This window comes from Colobus angolensis, unplaced genomic scaffold (assembly GCF_000951035.1).
Source record: "Colobus angolensis palliatus isolate OR3802 unplaced genomic scaffold, Cang.pa_1.0 Scaffold130, whole genome shotgun sequence".
In the NCBI taxonomy this organism is placed as follows: Eukaryota; Metazoa; Chordata; class Mammalia; order Primates; family Cercopithecidae; genus Colobus; species Colobus angolensis.
Window position 1 is genome coordinate 5,279,484 of NW_012114253.1, and position 24,284 is coordinate 5,303,767.

The window sequence follows — 24,284 nt, forward strand, 5'->3', positions numbered from 1 at the left end:
GGTTACATCCTGGCTCTGCCACTCACTGGCTGTGTGACCTTGGGCAAGTTGTTTAACCTCTCTGTGCCTCTGTTTTCTCATCTATAAGATGATGATGATGACAGTACCCACTTTAGAATTGTGTGAGAATTAGTTAACATATGGAAAGTGCTTAGGGCCAGCACTGCTGGGGAGTGGCATTAAGTGTCATTGCTGATATTATTATCATCCCCAGGTGACAGGTGAGGAAACAGAGACTCGGAGAAGTTAAAGGAGTTTCCCACAGTCGGAGAGCTGGGAAGTTGCAGAGCCAGGACTGAGCCACCACACCTACTGCCCTTTCTCTTCTTGGCCCGCAGGCTGAGCACCCAGGATTGTTACATCACAGCACCTCCAAGCCAGGAGGGACCTCAGAGCTAACTCAGTCCTGCTCCCTTTCTCAGAAAGGAGTCCTTTCTCCAGCACCCCTGTAAGAAGGTTGTCCGGCCTCTGCCGGCCTCTCAGAGGGGAGGGGCTGCTTCTGCACCCTTGTGTGTGTCCCCAGAGCCTGTGCTCATCCTTCAAGGCTTTGACTGGTACACACACTAGACTCAAAAGAAATACTTGAAGAATGTGTGAATGAACGAACTAGGAGCTCTCCACTCCCACCCCTGGGGGGTTCGGCCATCAGGGCCCAATAATCCCTCATTTGAAGGTACCGGAACTTCTATCCCCCACCCTGTGACTGTCCCACCCATGGCCTTCTCTGCAAACCTCTAGTGTGGCTCAGGTGACTCCAGGAAGCTATGGCCTTTGTCTCTTATCGCCCCAATCCATCCTCTATCCTCTAAGGAAGCTCTGCTGGGGAGGAGCCAGCCCCAGGCTTCCTGGGGCAAGTCAAACCGGAGACACATCTGCCCAACAGGCACGAGGTAGCAGGGGCAGGTGCGTCACCCCGTGGCACGCAGCCCAGTCACCCCATGGCAGGCAGACAGTGGTGCCAAGTGGCAGCTACCCCTCCTTCTTCATTACCCCTGTGGCACAGCCTCCGTGGCTTCCCCTTGCTTCAGGAACCACTGAATCCCCTTCCTCTTCCTCACTGCTCATCCACCCACCCAATACCAGGATTTATTTCCTGGACTGGCTCTGCTCCAGACTTGGTTCCCTCCCATGACCAGCTCCTCACCCCTCTCATCCAATGCCCTGGAGCAACCCCATCGCTGCTCCCAAGTTCACCCTGATTTTTTGAGTCTTAGTCTCGGAGACTCGTTCTCAATGGGTGGGCTATTTTGCTCCCCACCCCAGGGCACATTTGGCAATGTCTGGGGACATTGTTAGTTGTCACAACTCGGGAGTGTCCTGCTGGTATCGAGCAAAGAGAGGCCCAGAATGCTGCTCTCCATCCTACAGTGCACAGGGCGGCCCCCATGACAAAGAGGTACCATGACAGTAGTGCTGCGGTTGAGAAACCTGGCCCGAGGAGACGGCTGGGAGACTTGGGAGGCAGGAGCTGTCCCACAGTTCTGCACCCTCCTCTCCCAATATCCCGATTACCTCAAAGCCAGGTAACTGGAGACTCCCCAAAAGCCTAAGAAGCCAGCTCCCTGGTGGTCCCCAGAGCCCAGCTCCTAAAACCCTACCCTAACCCTCTTTTCTTCCTAAGAGAGAGAAGATAGGGCCTTACCTCCCTCCACCATGAGCCTTAAATGCATGACCTGGCACACAGTAGGGGCATAATGCATGGCTATTGAGTGTCTGGAGGAAATCAGGTTGGAAACCTCTATTTCCCAAGTATCAGAGCAGCTAAAACCATAAGACTCTTGAGTAAGACCACAAGCGGGTTTAAACCCTGGCTTTGCCACTTAGTAACTGTGTGACTTGAGCAAATGGCTTGCCCACTCTGCCTCGGTTTTCTCATTTGTCTGATGAGATGATGCTAATAATAAACCTAGTTCACAGGGTTGTTGTAAGGGTTAAATTCAAGATTAAAGTTTGAAAGTTAACTCAAGAGGCTTGTGAAGCTCTTAGAACAGTGCCTGGCACATGGTAAGTGCTATGTATTAACCTATTTTGTAAAAATGGGCCGGGCGCGGTGGCTCAAGCCTGTAATCCCAGCACTTTGGGAGGCCGAGACGGGTGGATCACGATGTCAGATAGAGACCATCCTGGTCTACACGGTGAAACCCCGTCTCAACTAAAAAAAAATACAAAAAACTAGCCGGGCAAGATGGCGGGTGCCTGTAGTCCCAGCAACTCGGGAGGCTGAGGCAGGAGAATGGTGTAAACCCGGGAGGCGGAGCTTGCAGTGAGCCGAGATCGCGCCACTGCACTCCAGCCTGGGCGACAGAGCGAGACTCTCTCTCTCGAAAAAAAAAAAAAAAATGATTCACGCTCTGTTTCTAGGCTCATAGGCTCAGGATGGGGCTGAGGATATCTGCCTGTTCCTATTCTTGCGTGCCCCAGACAGATCCTCAGCCTAACCTGCAGGATCCCTTGGACACAGAAAAGTGCCATATCTTTGTAGTACCAGCCCCCTCCAAGCCCCTGGTCTGGAGCTCAGCCACTGAAGCCTCTTCTACCCCGCTCAGCCTCCCGAATTTCAAATTCCCTGACTGAGGTCTTCAGGAAACTCAGCTGACCAAGAGGAGGACCCAGGCTTCCCTGATTGGCTGCTGTTCCGAGGCCAAGGCTGGGGAGTGGGCCCTGAAGAAGCCCTGCCTGGCCTGCAGGGAGGAAGGTCCAAGGGAGGAAGGTTCAAGGGCGTAAGCACCAAGGGCCTGCAAACCACTAGACTTCTGACCCTTACCCATAAATGTCCACGACGGTCTCCACGCCAGCCACACACACCGCGCTGGTGGGATGCTCCAGGGACACACGCACGATTCTCTGCAGCGACATGCTGGTCTTGGACTTAGCTGTGGCCGCCAACCCCGACACTGCCCCCGAGGCCCCTTAGGATGAGGTTTAAAAGCCCCTGGCCCCACCCCTCCAGCCCAGGGTGCCGATTCATTGGCTCCAGTCATGAGAGCCCAGCCTCCTCCCAAAACTGAGAGCTCAGGATAGGCTGGAAGGGACCCAGTATTTGTATATGAACCTGTTGTCCCGACCCCGGCACCCAGGAAGTTAATTTCTTGGGAAGCAAGTCCCCACAGGTACCTGGCTAGGCACCAGGAACTGTTGGGGGCAGGTGCTGTTGAAGGGGTACAGAGATATATGATACCGGTCTCGGACGCTTCTTTCCCCCTCACCTCCATTTTCTGCATTTTCAGAGACAATATAATTTAATGGGGAGCTTTCTTACTCTGCTGGGGAGCTGGTGAAAATGCGGATTCCCAGGTCTGTTGTCCACTCTGATCCAGCAGGTTAGGGGTGCAGCCTGGCCTCTGGATTTTTTTTTTTTTTTTTTTTTTGAGAGGGAGTTTCACTCTTGTTGCCCAGGCTGGAGTGCAATGGTGCGATCTCAGCTCACCGCAACCTTCGCCTCCTGGCTTCAAGTGATTCTCCTGCCTCAGCTTCCTGAGTAGTTGGGATTACAGACGTGTGCCACCACTCTTGGCTAATTTTGTATTTTTAGTAGAGATGGGGTTTTTCCATGTTGGTCAGGCTGGTTTCGAACTCCAGACCTCAGGTGGTCCACCTGCCTCAGCCTCCCAAAGTGCTGGGATTACAGGGGATGAGCCACCGCACCTGGCCCTCTCCTCTGGAGTTTTTAATAAGCTCCCCAACACATTTTGGTGTCCTTTGAGAAACACCAGCTTTTTTTTTTTTTGGCATGGATTTTAGAGCCAGGCCTAGGTTTCAGCTCTGCCTCAGCCACTTCCTGGATGGGTGACCTTGGGCAAGTTTCTTAATTGTTCGCGCCTCACTTCTCTCATCTGAAAAATGGTTGCTGTGAGGCCTCATGGGCAGCGTTGGTAGAGCTCTGGAATGGAGCCTGGCGTTACTGTATTACTGTTGTTGTCATTAGATCTCAAAAACCTCTGAAAGGGGTAAATGATGAGGGCGAGAACTCTCTCCAGCCAGGGGGAGCTTGACATGTCAGAGTAGGAAGGCTCAGTCGTCAGGTGGGAAAACTGAAGTCAGAGGGGGCATTCGGGCTCCTGGAAGAGCAGGAGCAAGGGCTCTGGGGAGAGAAGTCTTGGGTTCAGATGCAGACTCCACTGTGTACCCACAATAAGGCCTTGGGTGCCAGTGTCCCCCCCCCTTGGAGACTCGGTTTTCTCATCTGTAGAAAATGCAGCTAATCACTGGTGCTGGCGGAGATACTAGTGAAGACGCGCCCTGCCTGGGGGAGGCTCAGGAGGTACTGAATACAGGTTTCCTCCCTTCTCCCTGGCAGTGCTGACAGCCTGAGGCAGGATGGACACCAGGACCCGCTCCCCAGCACCTCCAGCTGGGACATCTGCACCAGTTCGAGGACCTCAGCAGGACCCTAAGATTGTCATTTCCATATCTCAGTTTCTGGGAAGGATGTTCTTTTCAAGGAGAGCTGCTGGGCTGCTGGGCCAAGAGACAGCCTCACTGTTTTCAGCTGAGGAACGGCTTGATGGCTGTGTCAGCCCTGGTTGAGAGTTAGCGCTCAGGAGGAAGCCTTGGTCTCCCTAGCCTACTTGTGAGCACAGATGGAGAATAGATGCAGAAAGTGGGGGCTTTCCCTGGGGTGCTGGCCCACTACCTGCCTCCTTCTCAGAGAACTGTATGTGCCTTTGGAAGGAGACTCATGCCTTCACTTCTCCCCCATTAATACCAACTTTTAGAAACAGGTTTGTGGTTAACTCAGACTAAAGTGTCAATGACTAACAGGCAGCAACTTTTTGCCCTCTTAGTCCACAACAAAAGCTAAAATAAAGTGAGTATCAAAGGGTATAATTTGAGGCAGCAGCAAATGTGTAGGATGACAGGGTGACATTTTTAAGCATCCAAAATCAGACCACTGAAGCCGGGTAACTTAGAAGCTTCGGAGGCAAAAATGGAAGGGAATTGGGCCAGGCACAGTAGCTCACACCTGTAATCCCAGCACTTTGGGAGGCCAAGATGGGAGGATAGCTTGAGCCCAGGAGTTTGAGACCAGCCTGGGTAACAGCAAAACCCCAGCTCTGTAAAAAATAAATTAGCAATTTGCTGGGCATGGTGGCCTGTGCCTGTATTCCCAGCTACTCAGGAGGCTGAGGTGGGAGGATCACTTGAGCACAAGAATTCAAGGCTGTAATGAGCTGTGATCACACCACTGCACTCCAGCCTGGGTGACAGAGCAAGATTCAATCTCAAACAAAACAAAACTAAACAAAAACCAGAAAGGGAACTGTAGTGGCCTGTGGCCCTGGGAACTAGCCCTGCTGGGGAACTCTCACCTCTGTTAATAGGACCCAGGCTGCCTCCCCGACCTGTCCTCCCTGAGAGATGGAGGAGATGCTGAAGGAAGAGAGGAGAGAGGAAGAGGCAGGACTCATCCCTCCCCCGATCTGATCTCCATCTCAGCAGGGCCATCAGCCCCAGAGCAAGAGGCATGTGCCAGTCATCCTGCTGAATCAGCCTGCCTGGCACTGGCCATGGCACTGTGAGGCTCTCCCAGCTGAGCAGGGTCTGCCTGTGGCAGCAGAAGTTGAGCCAAGCAGCTGCATAGTGGGTGGAACTGGAAGCAGGCTTCTCCGCTTTCCTCCCCTCCTCCCCAACCCAACAAACAGGCTGGGGAGACAGCCCTGTAAGAAATGCATGTCGACATTTTTATTGATCAGAAAGGAGGTGACTGGTCACCCAGAACATTCTCAGAGCCAACACTAGGGCCCCTCGATGGCCCAGCAGCAACTCCAGAGCTTCTCACACCCAGGGTAGCCCTGACCCCCAGCCCTATCTCTGCAATGCCCACTCCCCTCCTACCCACAGCTCTTTCTCGGGGGAATCCCAACCCCAGCTCACACCCCCGGCCCGTTCAGAGCCTCCTTCTCCTTCTTGACTCAGTGCAGCCTGGGGTATGATCCTGAGCAGAGGGTGCTCAGGTTAAAGCAGGAGCTTGCAAATGCAGTTCTGTAGAACCTTCCAGAAGGGGATTTTCAGGTTCCTGCTCACCCACTTTAACCATAGCAGCTCCAGGCTAGCTTTTGTTGGTTAAAAGAGTGACAGTAGTTGGCTCAGTGTGAGGCTCCCCAGGGGCCACCAAAAACCTAGATGGGCAGAGGCTCTAGGGCTGACTGCCGTGCAATGACCACACTGGCGGTGGGGGAAGAGGGTAGGCTGGCTTTCTCCTGCCCGTGCCCTGCAGCCCAGCTGAACCAGACTGTCTGTGCCTGTCTCAGTGACCGCGCTCAGGGCTATGAACCTCCCGTGGCAGCTGTCTTCCTTACTGTGGGAGGGAACACGGGCCTGCCACAGCGGTTTATTCAGGGGTGAAACCCATGCCATGTGCAGGGTCCCTGGGTTGCTGAGAGAGACCAGGCAAGCCTTCCCCTCCCACTGCCTGCAGAATGAAGGGGAATAATTAAAGACTATTAAAGGAAATTAAACTCCACCTTCAGAGAGAACCTGATTTCCTCCCAACACACACACCCTCTTCTAACATCTGGACCCCCACCCCTGCTACATCTGGAAGCGCCAGCTCCCTTCAAATCCAGACTTCAAAATCCCAGCCCAGGAGCCATGGACACCTCTAGGCCCCCAAATCCATCATCACACACTCTGCCATCCTGACCTCGTCCCCTCCTGCCCCATCTTCCTTCGTGTGTCCTCAGGCCTCACACTGGCCTCTCAGCATTTCTGAGGAGGGAGAAGCCGGCTCTGGTAATTAAAGTCTTTCCAGAAAGGTAACAATCACTCTTCCGAGGTTGGAGGCAGTTATTAAAATTTTGTTGTCTTTTTTTTTTTTCTATTGAAATCGGCCCTTGGACACTGGGTTTTTCTGTCCTTGTTTGTCCACACACAGCTGAAGGGTGCTGGATGGGGGTGGAGGTAAGTGTCACAGCCTTGGGCCCCCTTTGGGAGAAGAAATCCGGATGGGGCAGAGGATGTTTCTGATCTCCTTTCCTAGCTTTCCGAGAGCAGAGGCAGCCTGGTGCCTGGCACACCAGACCCCGGGTCCTCCGGGCCCCATTCCTGGTGCAGACACAAAGTTATTGTCCTTGTTCCCCAGGGAGGCATCAGAATGAAGGGGGAGCAATTCAAAGTGGGGCCCATCTCCCTAGGCCACCCACAGCCATTCTCGAACATGCTAACATTGTTGGTCCGGAGCCTCTGGGGGCTGTGGGTGGGGAAGAGGCGAGGGAAGAATGATGTGCGTTCTTCTCGGGTTGGGTAGGCCAGTCCAGAGGCGAGGGTGGGTGGGATCCATCCCTGTGTCCCGGTGCTCACGGGGGCCAGGATGTTTGCAAAGTGCCAAGGCTCCCCCAAGAGAATGGAGGCCAGGTGGTTGCTCCTTGCCCTCACCCTGGCGGGGTTCCCCAGCAAGAGGGCAGAGAGGATGGCGGGTGGGGGCAGGCTCAGGGCACCATGTTCCACCATTTGAAGGGAAAGGGTTTCCTGCGCACGTTGGTGCCACAGTGGATCTCGCCCTGCAGCTCGTGGTAGGACAAGTAGTCATCAATGAAGATGCAGTGCAGGCCCAGAGGCTCCAGCAGGGACTGCACCTTCTCCTCCAGGCAGCAGCGGCCATTGATGATGGGCCCGTAGGGCTTGGGGATGCCCAGATACTTGCCTAAGACCACCATGTTAACCTGCAAGAGAGAAAAGGCAAGAGGGAGGCTGTCTGGCTGCGAGCGCTGTGCTTCTGGCACCCCTTTCTTGCCGGAATAAGACAGGCCCTGGGGAATGGGTTGGCCTTCGCTAGAGCCCACAAAGGGCTCTAGAACTGGGGTTTGCTCAAGAGTTAGGGTCTATGAAAGCAGAGGAGAAACAGATTCAGGGTTGAAAATGAGGTTGAATAACAGCCAGGGCTACCAGGAATTTTGTACATTAAAAAAAAAAAAACAGAACCACTTCTCCAACACTTTCTTCCATCTATGAGAAAACTGTCATATTATAGCAACTTTGTTAAAACAAGAGATTTTCATGTCATCTGCCAGAAACTTGTACAACAAATATACATACCTACAAGGTCTGTGGTGTGACTGTCTTCCAAAGTGTGGTGTGCTTTTGCAGTGCACAGCTTGCTTAACTGTCTTTGGCAGCCCTGATCATTGTTAGCATTTATTGAGCATTTTCTATGTGCCAGATATATCATCACTAAATCTCACAGCCTGCCTCCAAAGCTGTGGTTCAGACAGGTTAAGTCACATAATCATACAGCCAGAGAATGATGAGACTGACATTTGGACTTGGATCTGACCGATGCCAAAACCCATGCTCTTTGTATCTGGCCACCTGTGGGACTGAGGAGTTGGGGGAAGGGGCTGAAAGCCTTTGGGAGAGACTTGAGTTTAGCTCTGGGGGCACCCCTCCTTCCCTTGGTTGTGGACCTGGCTTGGGGCCCTAATCCTAGGGATGGGAATTCTCCCCCATGCAGTGGTATGGGGGTTTCTTAGAGGAAATATCTGCCCAGGTTGATGGCAAGAGGTCATAAAGGGCAACCCTTGGTGTTCAAAGGGGACTCCGGACCTTCTCTCTAGAGGGCAGCTCTAGGCTATCTTGGGTTCACGGTGAGCCTGTCCTGGACTCTGCCCTCAAATTCTCCATGCTCTGCCCCCCACCCTCAAGTCCGCCCCACCCTCATCCATGTCAGGGACATAAAGCTGGAGGGTCCCGTGAGATCAGTCCCCTGGCCTTGACCCTGAACTACCTCTTTGCCCACTAATGGGCCAGAATATGCTGGGGTGGGAGTGGGGGTGGGGCATGCAGGGGGCAAAGGGCAGAAAGAGGAGAAAAGAGCCAGGACCAGGACCAAGACCAGGGCCAGGGTCAGAGCCAGCCAGGCCTCTGCTTCCTCCTAAATGAGGAGTCATGGGATTCGGGGCTGGTCCCAACTCCGCCACTTGCTCACTGTGTGACCTCAGACACATGACCCACGCTCCTTCTAAGCCTCAGTTTCCCCATCTGACAAACCAAGGGGTTAACTGGGTGTTTCTTATGGGACCCCCCAGTGAAGACAAGCTGGGCTCCTTCAGCAGAGCCTGGAATGAAGCTAGGGGATCTCCACAGGATGGCCCACAGGCAGGGGGCTTCCAGCAGACAGAGTCCAGGCCACAGTCCCACACGCTGCAGCCTAGGCCTTCCCCCCACCTTCAGCCAGAACCAGAGCTTAGCAGTCCCTTAGAGCTCTGCTGTCCACCACAGTAGCCACTGCCACACGCAGTTGTTTAAATTAAAATTAAACTTACATAAAGTTACAAGTTCCCTTCTTCATTGACACTAGCCACATTTCAAGTGGTAGCTGAGTGGCTACTGTACTGTATTGTGCAGATATGGAACATTTTCCTCAGCACAGAATGTTCTAACAGACAATACTGCCTGACTTCAAGCCGTGGTTCTCAATCAGGGATGATTTTGTCCACTAAGGCATTTTCGGTTGTCACAGTTAGGAGAGTGCTATTGGCATCTAGTGGGTAGAGACCAGGGAGGCCACTGAACATCCTGGGAGGCACAGTACAGCATCTACAGCAAAGGCTCATCCAGCCTAAAACAGCAATAGAGCTACAGAGTCAAGAAATCCTGCGTGGGGGTCTCTGCCAGGACCTACAGGCTGGAATCTCCCCAGGAGGAGTCAGGAAAGCACGCGGGTCCTCCCCACCTCCCACAACCTGCATCCTGATTCCAACATTCACTTTCAACCCTCGGCTTGTCCCAAGAGAGGGATTCAAGCTAAAGACCTCAGTGTAAAGAAAGAGGGTCTATCCTCATCCTGGGGGACCATCCCTCCCAGCTGCCAACACCCCAACATCCTTTCCCAAGAGGTTAATGGGCACTTGGGCCAGGTCCACCCCGATAGCATCGCTCAGGCGAGATCACATCTCTCCCGGGTGAGATCACATCTGCCCATCTCCTTGTCAGCTGCCCGGTTAATGAGAGTCAGTGAGGCGACCGCCCGCCCCCGCCTGCCTGCCTGCGTGACACAGGACCCCCACTGGGGAGCAGCAAGTGAGGGACTGTGGTGGGAACACAGCAGGTAGTTGAGACCCAGAGAGAGAAGCCTGAAACACGGGGAACCAAACCACGTTTTCTTTTTCCATCTGGGTGAGAAAAAAAAAAGTGCTTTGTGGCGGGGCACCCTATGCCCTGTAGGAAGTTTAGTGAAATCCCTGGCTTCTACCCACCAGATGCCAGGGGCATGCACCTCCCTGTGGCAACAAAAAAATCCCCTGGGGGCAAAATTGCCCCAGTTGAGAGTCACTGATGGGAATGTTCTCTATATTCACAAAAACAGACCCTGGAGAGGTCCGCAGGGCCCTCCAGCCTCTGCACCCGCCTGCCCTGGGCCAGGGAGTGCTTCCTCCGGGAGCCCCGCAGACCCCCCAGCAGGACCCTGCCCAAGGGCTCTCACCATGTCTGGGAAGAAGGCTTCTGCATAGAAGTTTTTCAGGAAGAAGAGCTGAGGAATATCCACGATGTCACTCTCTGCCAGGCCCAGCTCCCGCTTCAGTACATTACGGTTCCAGTCAATGCATTTCTGGGGAAGGAGGCAGCTGGGCAGCCCGGGACCAGGAAGAACATAACACTGGCCAAGCACCTACTGTGTGCAGGGCCCGTGTGGAGCCCTCTGGGCCTGTTAGCTCCTTGAAGCCTCACAACAGCTTTGCGCCATAGACGCCATTACTGTCTGGGGGAAACTGAGGCTCAAGCAACCTGCTCAAGTGCACACGGCTAGGAAGTGCCAGAGCTGGAGTTCGAACTCACGCAGTTTCTGGATGCAAATGTTCTTGTCAGTACAACACACTGTCTCAGCCCCAGCCACAGCGTGGCTGATGCTCCTGTTCCTTCTCAGCAGCTTAGGAGAAGGTGCTGGGCACCACCGGGGAGGGGTAAGGGGCCTCCTCCCGTTAATTGAGCACCGACTCTGCGCTAGCCCCTTCACCTTGCACAGGGCAGGCACTTTTTATCTTGGGGTGAGCCCTGCCCCTTCCTGACACCTTGCTTTACCTGTTCTCACAGAATCCCCCTGACTCTTACCCGCCCCACCTCAGGGCCCCGCAAGGTCCTATTTCCCCACTATGTCTCTCCTCTCGCATTTCACCAGACTTCTCGGATGAGAGGCTCAGGTTTGCTTCTATGGAAATAGGTCATTGCCCCAGAGTGGGGCCAGGTCTACCTCATTAGGCTGGGAGCTCCCTGAGGGCATGGTTCTGTCTCTTCCATCAGACTGTGGGTTCCTGAAGGCAGAGGCTCTATCCTACCCACAGGCCCCAGCAGCCCCCAGGACCGTCAGAACTCCAGCGCCGAATCCCTGACCCTCCCCCCGCCGACCCCCTGTCCCTGCCAGCAGTTCCTGGGGCTGCTTCTCCCTGGAAGGGAAAGGACCCCTTAGAGCAGCTGGTGGTCCTGCCCCTCACCTGTGCATGAAGATTGTCTCTCTGGAGGTGTCTGTCTGCCAGCATCTCATTAATGCTTATTTTTGCCCGGTGTTTTAACCCTGCAAGAAGAGAAAGACAATGCATAGCTCAAGGAGCACTGCCTGGAGGCCCTCTTCAGCCTGGGGCTACGTAATCCAGGCCAGGATTTCCCTCCTACCTCAGTGCCAGGGTCAGAAGCCAGGATAGAGAAAGTCGGGACTGAGAACCCTGATGGGACCAGGCCCTGGCTGCAAGGAAAACCTGGTGATGGATGAGGAACTTCTCAGGAAGTGACTCAGGACTGAGAGCCTAATAATTATGGCACAGGTACCATTATTGAATGTCTGCCATGCTCTGGACATCCCACTTAATGTATTATTAATATTTAAAGCAACTATAAGAGGGATTAATTATCACCTACAACTCAGAGAAGAGGAAACTGAGGCACTGAGAGGTTCAGAACACACCCTTGATACCAGAGCCAGCAAGTGCCAAGACCAGGATTTAAACCCAGGACTATCCTTGTGGACAGCGGCACCACATCCATTCCAATGCTCTATTTGCCAGATGAGAACACTGAGGCTGTGACAAGGAGGGGAGGTGGGCCAAGCAAGCCCTTGGAGGGTCTGTTAGCTCCTGCAGGAAGCTCTGCAGAGGGGCCCTGACCAAGCCTGGTTTCTCCTCCTTCCTCTCTCGAGCCCCCAGCCCTGCTGCTCCCTGGCTGCACAGCCCTGGCCAAGCCAGTTCTCCTCTCTGAGCCTCAGTTTCCACTTCTGTAAACAGGGATAAGGAAGAGGGAGGAGAGATCAGACGGGAGCGAGAACAAGAACGTGCCTGGCCTTGACTGGCACCAGGGGCACTCATGGCTTCCTGTGCCTTTCCTCTGCTGGGGTGTGGCCCAGGAACTTCCCCACCCATCAGAGGACCTGGGGGCCCAAGACACGGAGAGTGGGTGTTGGGTTCTGAGCCCAGCTGAGAGCCCTGCAGGTGCAGGGACTGTAACCAAGGATGGTGAGGAAAGGGGAGGGTTCCCCAGGGGTGACCGGGTCATTGGCACTCACCATCAAACTGGGCCGCCTCGCCATAGCCCTCTTCTTTCTTCTCTTGGAAGAGTTTGAGGCAAGCGCTAGGGCTAGCCAGGAGCAGCCGGAAGCCCTGGCACAGAGGGAGGGAGAATGGCTCAGTGGACAGGGTCCCCCTAGACACAGGAGACCCCAGACTCAGGAGGGGCCTGACAGTGCTTGGGACTCCCCTCTCCCGCTCAGTCTGCACCCCAGCCACAAAGCACTGTCTGCAGCTCTCCCGGTCCTCCAAGCAGGTTCCCACCTCCAGAACTTTGTCTGTGCTGTTCTCCCTCCCTGGAAGCCCTTTGCATTTTGCCCACCAAGGCATTCTGACTTCTTCCTTCAAGGCCCAATTCAGGGCTGGGCGTGGTGGCTCACGCCTGTCATCCCAGCACTTTGGGAGGCCAAGGTGGGCAGATCACCTGCAGTCAGGAGTTTGAGACCAGCCTGGCCAACATGGTGAAACCCCATCTCTACTAAAGAGACAAAAAATTAGCCGGACATGGTGGCGTAATCCCAGCTACTTGGGAGGCTGAGGCAAGAGAATCACTTGAACCCAGCAGGTGGAGTTGCAGTGAGCCGAGATCACGCTATTTCTCTCCAGCCTGGGCGACAGAGCAAGACTCTGTCTCAAAAACAAACAAACAAAAACAAAATACCCAATTCAAATGTCTCCTCCTTCACTGTCAGAGCTGTCCCTAGCAGAGCTGTAACCACTGGTCACTGGGAAGCCTCTTCTCCCAGGCTGCTGGCTCCCTGGCCATGGCTTCCCCAGCCACCTCTGCAAGGCTTACTGTAGAGACCCAGAACCAGGATTTGAATCCTATCCTGACACCTGCAGGCTGGGTGAGCTTGGATGGGTTAATGGCCCTTCTGAGCCTCAATTTCCTCACTTGTAAAATGGGGCAATAATAATTGCACCCACCTGATGGGCTTGTTGGAGGATTAAATGAATTAAAACATGTGAGTATTTGGCACATAGTAGGTGCTCAGTAAATATTACCAATTATTATCAGTATCATTCCTGACCGTTGGCTAAGGGATTTGGGTTCAAGCACAAATACCCAGGAAGTGTGAGGATGAGCGTGTCGGGGTGCCCTGACCCAGAGAATGCCCCAGTCCAGAGCTTACTCGGGGCACAGGGTTGAGGTGGTTCTAGATGGCTTTGTCCTAACTCATCCCATCAGGTCAGACAGGGGCAGAGGTGGCTCAAGCAGGGAGGGAGGGGACGCACCTTTTGGTCAGAAGTGGGCACAAAGGTCAGGAACTCGTCCACATGGCCCACAGAGAGCCAGTCCGAGTAGAGCTCCACGGGTGCCTGCACCTGCTGGGCCTTCAGGAAGTTCCGCACCACCCTGGCCATCTGCCGCCCGCCAGACCTGGCCAGGAGGGAGAGGGTGGGCAGTTACCTTGTGCCTGGGAGGCATCAGGTCTTGCCTCTGAGTCATCATCAGATCTGCCACCAGGGGACGGGATTGCTCAAAGAACGCTTTAAATGTGGGGTGTAGAGGATGGAGAGGCCAAGACAACAGAGAATGGACTGAGGATTTGTGTGTGCATGTGAGCACCTACTGTGTGCTGTCCTTAGGGTACTCTCACTAAGTGTCTTGTTTAATCCTCCTGATGACCCTATGATATACATACAAATACCAGCTCAAAGTTACATCTGAAGCATGCTCGGCCAAGCTGTCTGGCCTCACTCCCCACTGCGCACCTCTTTGGTCACTTGGCTCCAGGTCCACTGGCCTCCCTGCTGGTCTGCTGTCTCCAGCCTGCTCCTGCCTCAGGGCCTTTGTATGGCTGTTTCTACACCCTGGAATATTCTCCTAAGTAGCCACATCTTTAACTGCCTCTTCTTTCTTTCTTTCCTTCTTTTCTCTTTCTTCGTTTTTCTTTTCTTTCTCCCTCCTTCCTTCCTTCCATTCTTTTCCTTCCTTCCTTCCTTCCTTCCTTCCTTCCTTCCTTTCTTCCTTCCTTTCTTTCTTTCTTCTTTCTTTTTTCTCTTCTTTCTTCTTTCTTTCTCTCTCTCCTTTTTTTTTTTTTTTTTTTTGAGACAGGGTCTCACTCACTCTGTCACCCACGCTAGAGTGCAGTGTTGTGATCATGGCTCACTGCAGCCTCAACTTCCTATGCTCAAGCGCTCCTCCCACCTCAGCCTCCCGAGTAGCTTGGACTACAGGTATGTGCCACCACGCAGGGCTAATTTTTGTATTTTTTGTGGAGGTGGAGTTTCACCATGCCACCCTGGCTAGTCTTAAACCCCTGGATTCAAGCGAGCCCCCCACCTCGGCCTCCCACAGCACTGGGAGTACAGGTGAGGGCCACTGTGTCTGGCCTAACTGCCTCTTTTCCTTCAAGGCTTTGTTTAAACATCAGACTCTCAGCAAACCTGAGACAAACATTTACTGACATGTGCCACACACATGCTTTACCCAGGCTACCTCATTTAATCCTTATGACAGCCCTGTGGGGTGGGGACCATTACTGTCCCCATTTTACAGATGAGGAAGTTGAGGCCCAGAAAATTAAAGTTATGTGCATTTGTTCATGCATTCATACTATATTCATACATATGATCGGAGGTACTTATCTGTTTTGTTCACTTATTGTCTGTTTCTCACTGCCGGAATGTTTGGTTGTCTGTTTTGTCCATTGCTAAGGTCAGAAACCAAGGCAGGGTCACTGGACAGCAGCCTGAGGTGCTAAATTTGAGTCTGGGGCCCAGGTAGAAGGAGACCTGGGTTCTGACCGTACTGCTAACTTGCAGTGTGGTCCTAAGTATGTAGCCAACCCTTTTTAAACCTCAGGTCCCATCTGTCCACCAAAGGTCTGATTCCTGGTTTTCAATGCAACAGCCAATGGAATGGGGACACGTCCACACTGGAGACCCCTCATTTTTTCATGTGGGGGTCCTTGCTCTGTGCCTGGGAGTTCCCAGAACAGACCCCTGCACCCTTGAGAGAAGGCTCCTGGCTTGGTTCGCTGGCTCGTGAGGCTTATGGGAGCAGACAGGTAAGGATGCCCATGTGTTGCAGCATGATACAGAGACTGGGGCAGGAGCCTGGGACAGAGAAGGAAGCAAAGTCCTTGGAGAAGGAGCCCCTCCCCTTCCTGAGCCTGCATCCTCTGAGCTCGGCCCCTGAGCCCAGGTCCCAGGGATCCCGGAGGAGAGAACCGCCCTGTGAGGCATCTGAACAGAATGATTTCTCCCCGAACTCTGTCCCCAGCTGGACCTGCAGAGCCCCCTCCTGCCTGAGGTCCTACCAGTCCATCCCCGCTCATCTGCATGCCACCCATACCGAGTTCTTTCCACTTTTCCTTTGAGCTGTACCTTCTCTGGCTTCCAGGCTTCTGCCTGTGCTCTTCCCTCTGCCTGCAACACTGGTCCACTCCACGCTACTTTCTTGCTTTCCTTCCTTCCTTCCTTCCTTCCTTCCTTCCTTCCTTCCTTCCTTCCTTCCTTCCCTTCCTGAGATGGAGTCTTGCTCTGTTGCCCAGGCTGGAGTGCAGTGGCGTGATCTCGGCTCAATGCAACCTCCATCTCCTGGGTTCAAGCAATTCTCCTGCCTCAGCCTCTCAAGTAGCTGGGACCATGGGTGTGCACCACCACACCCAGCTAATTTTAGTATTTTTAGTAGAGACGAGGTTTCATCATGTTGGCCACGCTGGTCTCGAACTCTTGGCCTCAGGTGACCCACCCACCTCGGCCTCCCAAAGTGCATGAGCCACTGAGCCCAGCCTACTTTGCTTCTTTCCTTACCTGCCTGAAGTCTGCTTACCCTTTATGATTACGCGTCAATATCGTTGGCTGCCCCTAGGAAGCCTTCTGGGACACCGCACGTGGGATGATATGTGATCCCCTCTCTGATCCATTGCTTCCCTGTCTCCCTCATTAGACTCTAAATCTCAAGGGCAAGCTCCTCAGCCATTTCTGTATCCCCGGCATTCAACCTTGGGCTTGGCCTATAGGAAGTCTCCATAAATATTTACTGAATTGGTAAATGAATGTATGAAAGAATGCACGTAACTTAACTTTTCCAAGCCTCAGCTTCCCTATCTGTAAAATGGGGATGATGATGGTCTCAGCCTCACAGGGTTGTTGTAGAAATTCAATGAGGTAGCCTCGGAAAAGCACTATGGGTGTGACACATAGTGGGTAGTAGGTGGTCAATACATTTTGTCCAATTAGTTCCACCTGCTGTGAAGCAGCTCCACTACTGGGGCCAACTGAAAAATACCTAAGCATTCAAGAGGTGGATGACACGAATTCTTTATCCCCAGTAATGCTGATTCCATAGCTGGGACTGGGATTTTCATCAGGCCCATTTTAAAGATAAGGAAACTGAGGCATGGAGTATAAAATAATTTGCCCATTTAAAATGCATCTCTTTTGTTCACTGATGTATCCCTAGTACCTTTAACTGTGCCTGGCACACAATAAATATTTTAAAATGAATTAATTGAGTACCTATTGTGTGCCAGGCACTATGGTAAACACTGGTTTGGGGGACACATCCCAAATCATGTGGCTGGCAAGTGGCAGGGCCAGGACTCAAACCCAAGTCCATCTGATTCCAAAGCCTGTGCTCCTTCCTCACACCTTCCTCCCTGAGTTAGAGAAAGACCGTCCTGAGGCCTCAAGGCCTGTCTGCCCCCAAGGCTGTGGGCAGAACAGCACACACAGGAGTGTCTGGGCATGAGTCACATGCCTCTCGCCTGGCCAGTCTCAGCCCCAGGCACCCTGCCTGGGCACCCAGTTACATGCCTGGGTGGGTGCCAGGAAGCCTTACCTCATCCGATCCAGAGCTCTGAGACTGCCAGATTCACCAGGTGAGGCTGTGACCTTCTCAGCACTGCCTGACTCCTCTGGGCTGGAGACCAGCTGGTCAGCCAGGGCTTGGGGGGCAAGTGGGGGCACCCCTGCCATGCAAAAACCCCACAAATAGGAAGGTGAACTCCAGGGCTTGCAGTGGGTGTCATCTCCAGGGAAGAAACAGGGGAACCCACCAGGACCCTGCATTGCACACCCCATTCTTTGATTACCTGCAGGGAGAGTGTGTACCCATTCAGCAGGACCTAACAGACATCGCCACCTGTTTGAGCGTTAAAACCTAAATACCTTGTTTCCTGCTCCATCACATCTGTCCAGGGTGAGATCCACTGACTCACCTCTGTCATCAGGGTATCCTGGCCAGTCACTTGCTTACCTGCAGCCACCTGCTCTGGGAACTTCATGACCTCAGGGCCCTTTTAAGCCATGGTTAGGACAGAAGCTAGTCTGACTTCCTAATGGGAGAAGTCAATGAGTCTATTCCTCCGTCTCTGTGCCAGACTGTGTCTCACCTCCCCAGCTTCTCCAGTTTTTCATGAGAAGCCAGAAACCTGGCTTTTTATGGGAGGCCCCCTGATATCTCTTTAATGTTGATGACTCATTAAGCCCATAAAATGAGGTAGGTCAAAAGATCACAGGCCATAAGCATGTGAGTTTTCTCCTAAGATTCTGTGATCTTTTGAGATCTTAGGTTGCCGAGTCTTTGACTCCAGGATTCCACACGGGAAGTTAAGACCACTTATCAGACTGGGGAATTGTGTTTGTGATGGAGGCACAGGGAGGGTGGATGCTGCGGTCAACCCCTTGTGCCGCCCCACCTCCCACCCCAGCCCCTCACTTGGGGAAGCTGCTCCCGATGAGGATCCGGCCAAGGGGGTACTCCGTGCTGCCCACTGTGACAGGCGGACTGACGTCCAGGTTGCCGAAGGAGTCAAGGCTGGAGGGACCAGAGAGTGGGATCTCCCGGGTCACATATCCAAAGTCAGGACCCTATGGAAGGACCAGCGAGATCCCCGCCCCAAGAAGGAGAGGTCAGTGAGGACAGGACGAGGCACTTCTTGGAGCAGAGGGAAGATGCTGGGGGCCTCCCACTCCATGGCTCCTGGTGCTTGAAAAACGATCTCTGTCCACTTTTTACAAATCCCCCCAGGCTCTGAGAACCATGCAGTTAAAGTCAAATCAATAACCAAAAGATAACTAGAAATTCCCCCAAATGTTTGGAAATTAAGCAATACACATCTAAGGTATCCATAGATCAAAGTAGAAATCAAAGAGGGAATTAGACAAGATTTTGAAGTGAAAGTTCCTAAAAATCTGCTGTCTTTTGATAGCACATTAAAACTCATGGGATGTTGGTGAGGCAGCACTGCTAGGGAGTTGCCAGAGCTCTAGACATGTATATTTAAACCGAGCATGGTGAGGCATGACTGAGTTCCTGGCTCCTCAGGAGGCTGAAGTGGGAGGATGGCTTGAGCCTAGGAGGTGGAGGCTGCAGTGAGCTAGGACTGCACCACTGCACTCCACCCTGGGTGACAGAGCAAGACCCTGTCTCATAAAACAAAGTAGGCCAGGCAAGGTGGCTCATGCCTGTAATCCTAGCACTTTGGGAGACCAAGGTGGGTGGATCACGAGGTCAGGAGTTCGAGATCAGCCTGGACAACATGGTGAAACCCCATCTCTACTAAAAATACAAAAAATTAACCTGGCATGGTGGTGGGGGAAGGGGGCGTCTGTAATCCCAGCTACTCAGGAGGCTGAGGCAGGAGAGTCGCTTGAACCCGGGAGGCAGAGGTTGTGGTGAGCTGAGATCGCGCCACTGCACTCCAGCCCAGGCAACAGTGCGAGACGCCGTCTCAAAATAAATAAATAAATAATAAAACACGTGTGTTTTTTAGGAAAAGGCTGAATCATCTTAGATTCCATTTGAAGCTAGAAAAAGAACAGCAAACGAAACACGAAGAAAGTGGAAAATGAAAGTGACAAAGAGGAGAGCAGAAATCAGTGAAAAAATCCCCTGGCCCCTATAGGCCAAGCCTGGGGCAGGTCAGGAGGGTCTCTCTCCAGCACACTGGCCCCGGCAGGTGCACTCACCTGCTGGCTTCATTGTCACCCGATCCCTCCAGGCTGGGATGAATGTCCCTGCTCTGTGTGCCCACTGACTGCATCCCATCACAGCTCCTACCTGACTGGGACTGCCCCAGCAGTTGGGGAGTGGGAGCCTGGAAACAGGCAGAGACCATGGGCTCACCTGGAGGGGTACTGCACTCCAGGCTGAGTGCAGGGCTGTGGGGACAGCCCCTCTAGCTTTGCATCTTGGTGCCACTATTAACTTGCTACATGGCCTTGGGCAAGTTACTTAACCTCCCTGAGCCTTGGTTTCCTCATCCATAAAGAGGAAATAATGATAGCACTTATCCATAGGCGTGCCCCATGGAATTCATGAGGTAAGCCACGGAAAGCTAGGAGACAGTGCCTGGAACTCAATATGTAATGGTGGGTGCTGCTGTTGCCATCTTGTGCACAGGAGGTAGCACAGTTCCTGGGACATGGTAGGTGTTCAGAAAACATTTGACACCTAAAGAGAGGACCTAGCTGTGAAGAACAAGAGCCATGCAGGCTCACTAAGGGTACATTCCCTCCAAAAGGCAGTTTGGTCTCCCCAAAGCTGACCACGCTGCCAATTCCCCCTTGGTGACCAGTCCCTTTCCAGAAGAGCTCTGCTGACCTGCCCCTCTCAACACAGGAATAATCAGGCTGCTGCCTATTTGCATGTGATTTGCATATCATTTCCATCTCTTGCCCAAACTCCCCACTGGCTCCCCAGTTTGCTGATGTCCCACCTCCTGTATACTTCTGCCCCCTTTTCCTGTTCTCCAAGCCTTATAGGACCAAGCCCAGATGAGACTTCACCAGTGCCCCTCCAGGAGGACCCAGCCAGGGTTTCCGCACTCTGCCTGTCGCCACATACCAGGATCCTCTTATAGGGGAAATCCTTCAGACCTCTGTTCCGGGGGGAGTCAAAGACCACGGGGAAGGATTTGTGAGGGGCCTCGATGTAGCCAAACTCTATCTCGTCCTGGGAGGGGGAGAGATGAAAAAGCCATGGTGACCTTCTTCGGGTGGTTTACAGAACAGGATGGTCCCCGCCGGGCCTGGGGCGGGGCAGGGCAGCAGATCTTCCCTAAGATCTGGTGAGGGGCAGAGGTAGAAGTGAGGCCTCTTAGGACCTCAGCCAGGAGAGAACTCTCGTCTGGGACCAGAGCGTTTGGAGGGCAGCAGTGGAGGCTGGGGCTGATGCAGGCAGCGGAAAAGCCCTCGCCCCGGAAGCCTGGCCCAGGCTGCCGTGGCTTCTCTAGCGACACGGAGGTCCATCAGGCACCTGTGCGGCTTCCCTTTCCCCAAGCCAGGCTGCAGGCTTCCCGGGCTGCCCCCAGCTCCCTTCTGGCGTCGGCTTCGGCTCCCACCTGGATCCAGCGGTCATTTCGATTTTCAACTCGAGGGCAGATAATCAGCTTGCAGTTGGCTTTCAACGTCAGGTAAGACATGTCCTCCAAGAATTTCTCATTGGAGCCGTGAGTGTCCGTCACACTGTAAAAGGCAGGGAGAGGGGAGCATGCTAATGGCCTCTGACTGTGGCTGAAGTGTGAGTGGCCTTGATTCAGTTTGTGCTGGGCCCCGTGCAGCCTCTGGGGTACAGGGGTTCCAGTTCATGACCTTGAGAGGCTCATAGGCCCATGGGGAAGATGGATAAAGTCTCCAGATCATATCAGGTGACAGGAGCAAGGTGAGGCATAAGCGCAGGCTGTGGAGCCCAGAGGCAGGGCACCTAACCCAGCACCGGGAGTCAGGGAAGTCGCCACAGAGGTGACCTGGGGCTCAATCTCTTGGGTTAAAATAGCAGTGAGGGGCAGGTGGCCCCGTCTACTCCTGTTCCACACAACTGGCCTAAGCAAAGGGGTCAGGGTGGGGTTAGCAAGCAGGAGAAGAGTCTCTTTTTAATACCTACACACACCTAGACCCAGGGAAGCAGAGCAAACCTGTTTGGCCACACCCTTCCCAGCCTTTTAACTTATGTCCAGCTCAACTGTGGCTTTTTCCAGTGGTCTGACCTCTGGCACAGAGGCCTGGCAGGGCTTTGCCAGTCGAGGCTGGTCCTTCCCTCAAGGGCATGGAAAGGATTCTGAGAGACGGTAGAAGGACCAGCGAGCTGGGTAAGATCGGGCTTGCAGTGAGACCCGAGGACTGGGTTCCCACGTCCTTAGCAGGCACGGGATTGTACCCATGTCACAGGGAGGGTAGGTCTCCGATGGTCACTGGCAGCCTGTGCAGAGCCTGGTCCCACTGCCCAGACTAAATCTGAGATGTTCTGGGGCTGCAGCCACAGGACAGGATGGGCAGGAAAACCAGAGCTTGAGCCAGTGACCTGGGAGGGGCCTTAGCTGCACAGGGCAGGGTGGGTCAGGGGTGGGCAGGGTGGGGCCCCAGCCCACCGGCTGCTGTCCTGCCACCAGCTGAATTGGTGCCCACAATGAATCTGTTAGTCTGAGTGAGGCACGCAGCCCTGAGGCAGCTTCTGTCCCTACCGCTGCACTCCAGACCTGGGGGAGGGCTGGAGGGAAGGAGCCTCACCTGCACACATACAGCTCCTCAGGAGGCTGAGTGTTGGGCGTCATGATCCAGGGGGCCATGCGGAAGCCCACAGTGTCTGTGAAGAGGGTCACCTCAGGCAGAGTCTGAGGGGAAAATGAGGACTTGGGGGGCCCTGCAGGGACCCCTAGCCTGCCTCAAGCCCCCCAGCCCCCAGCCTGCCCAGCCCTGGAGCCTCCAAACTAGGTCCCCAAACCCCTCAGTCTCCATGCCCACCCCCCAGTGCTGTACACACCCCCGTGTCCACCAGGCTGACACTGAGGGAAACCAGCCCCAGGAAATCGGCATCGGGGAAGGTCAGCCCCTCCACATAGAACCTGATCTCCTGCTCCCCCGACTGCCGCTCAACTTCGTAGGACAGACGCTGGGGCCCCAGCACCTGCTTGTAGTCTGAGAGAGAATTCCCACCTAGGAAGAACAAGAGTCAGGGACTAGCATGGGGACAGGGGTGAGGGGCTGCAAGCCCAGGAATCCAGGACAGAGCCCCCTTTTTGATTAGAGCTGCTTGGGTTTCTCTCTGGCTCTGCCACGTGCAAGCTGTGTGGCCTTGGCTCAATGACTCAACCTCTCTGAGCCTCAGTTTCTTATCTGTAAAATGGTTAACATTTTCTCATGAGGCCAATATAAACTTTAAGCTAAATAGGCTGGGCGCGGTGGCTCAAGCCTGTAATCCCAGCACTTTGGGAGGCCGAGACGGGCGGATCACGAGGTCAGGAGATCGAGACCATCCTGGCTAACACGGTGAAACCCCGTCTCTACTAAAAAAAAAAATACAAAAAAACTAGCCGGGCGAGGTGGCGGGCGCCTGTAATCACAGCTACTCAGGAGGCTGAGGCAGGAGAATGGCGTAAACCCGGGAGGTGGAGCTTGCAGTGAGCTGGGATCTGGCCACTGCACTCCAGCCTGGGCGACAGAGCGAGACTCCATCTCAAAAAAAAAAAAAAAAACTTTAAGCTAAATAAAGAGATAGAAGCACCTGGCACAAGAGGTGAAAACTACCCATGGATAAATACATATGCAAAATGTGATACAGTCATAAGATAGAATATTATTAATTCATAAAAAGTAATGACCAGACAGATACGGTGGTTCATGTCTGTAATCCCAGCACTTTGAGAGGCCAAGGCGGGAAGATCGCTTGAGACCAGCCTGGGCGACAGAGTGAGACCACATCTCTACAAAAAAAAATTTTTTTTTGTTTTTTGTTTGAGACAGAGTCTCGCTCTGTCGCCCAGGCTGGAGAGCAGTGGTGTGATCTCAGCTCATTGCACGCTCCACCTCCCGGGTTCATGCCAGTCTCCTGCCTTAGCCTCCCGAGTAGCTGGGACTACAGGTGCCCACCACCACACCCGGCTAATTTATTTTTATTTTTATTTTTAGTAGAGATGGAGTTTCACCGTGTTAGCCAAGATGGTCTCGATCTTCTGACCTCGTGATCCACCCGTCTCAGTCTCCCAAAGTGTTGGGATTACAGGCGTGAGCCACCACGCCGGGCCCCCAAAATTTTTTAAAATAGCCAGGCATGGTGGCACATGTCTGTAGTCCCAGCTACTCAGGAGGCTGAGGTGGGGATATCACTTGAGCCCAGGAGTTTGAGCCATGGTAGTATCACTGCACGCCAGCCTGGACATGAGAATGAGACCCTGTCTCTAAAACATAAGAAAAGTAATGAAGCACTGATTCATGCTACACCATGGATGAAACTTGAAGACATTATGGTAACTGAAAGAGGCCTACTGTATGGTTCCATTGGTATGAAATATCCAGATAGGGAATTCCAGAGATACGGAAAGCACATCAGTGGCCGCACACGGCAGGAGAGGCTGTCCATTCACTTGTCGAGACTTTGCTTATGCCCTGGTGTCACATTAAGTGCTTTCAAGCTGAGTCCTCTGCCTAAACGTCCACCACTGGTGCATGGGAGGGAACATTCTGGCCCCTGCCAGGCTCATTTAGCTGGAACAATAAGTTCTGGGTCAGTTTGAACAGAGGAGGGTGAAGGGGAATCAGGAAGGGCTAGAAGCCTGTTGTTGTTTGTAAAAACAAGTAAGAGCACTCCAGGGGTTAAGGAGTGGTACGTTTTTTATTTAATTTAATTTATTTATTTATTTGAGACAGGGTCTCACTCTGTCTCCCAGGCTGGAGTACAGTGGCATGAACACGGCTCCCTGCAGCCTTGACTTCCTGGGCTTAAGTGATCTCCCACTTCAGCCTCCAGAGTAGCCGGGAATACAGGCTAATTTTTTTGTATGTTTTGTAGAGACGAGGTTTTGCCATGTTGCCCAGGCTGGCCTCAAACTCCTGGGCTCAAGTGAT

The 24,284-nt window shown here is 53.4% G+C and overlaps 2 protein-coding genes across 2 annotated transcripts in view; both read right to left on the bottom strand.

Annotated features, from left to right (window-relative positions):
• PADI3 (peptidyl arginine deiminase, type III) overlaps positions 1-2,890 on the bottom strand; it is a 37,110-nt gene extending 34,220 nt beyond the window's left edge. Inside the window, exon 1 of the mRNA XM_011934053.1 lies at positions 2,765-2,890. Within this exon, the coding sequence (XP_011789443.1) occupies positions 2,765-2,856 (92 nt within the window). The 5' untranslated portion in view covers positions 2,857-2,890. The remainder of the gene's footprint in view (positions 1-2,764) is intronic.
• A 2,770-nt stretch (positions 2,891-5,660) lies between these two features.
• The window catches only part of PADI1 (peptidyl arginine deiminase, type I), a 40,019-nt gene continuing 21,395 nt past the window's right edge, over positions 5,661-24,284 (bottom strand). Inside the window, exons 7-16 of the mRNA XM_011934054.1 lie at positions 22,204-22,376; positions 21,951-22,054; positions 20,786-20,909; positions 20,290-20,397; positions 18,160-18,311; positions 13,725-13,869; positions 12,488-12,581; positions 11,427-11,506; positions 10,421-10,546; positions 5,661-7,661 (exon numbers count right to left, since the gene is read on the bottom strand). Of these exons, the coding sequence (XP_011789444.1) occupies positions 7,428-7,661; positions 10,421-10,546; positions 11,427-11,506; positions 12,488-12,581; positions 13,725-13,869; positions 18,160-18,311; positions 20,290-20,397; positions 20,786-20,909; positions 21,951-22,054; positions 22,204-22,376 (1,340 nt within the window). The 3' untranslated portion in view covers positions 5,661-7,427. The remainder of the gene's footprint in view (positions 7,662-10,420; positions 10,547-11,426; positions 11,507-12,487; positions 12,582-13,724; positions 13,870-18,159; positions 18,312-20,289; positions 20,398-20,785; positions 20,910-21,950; positions 22,055-22,203; positions 22,377-24,284) is intronic.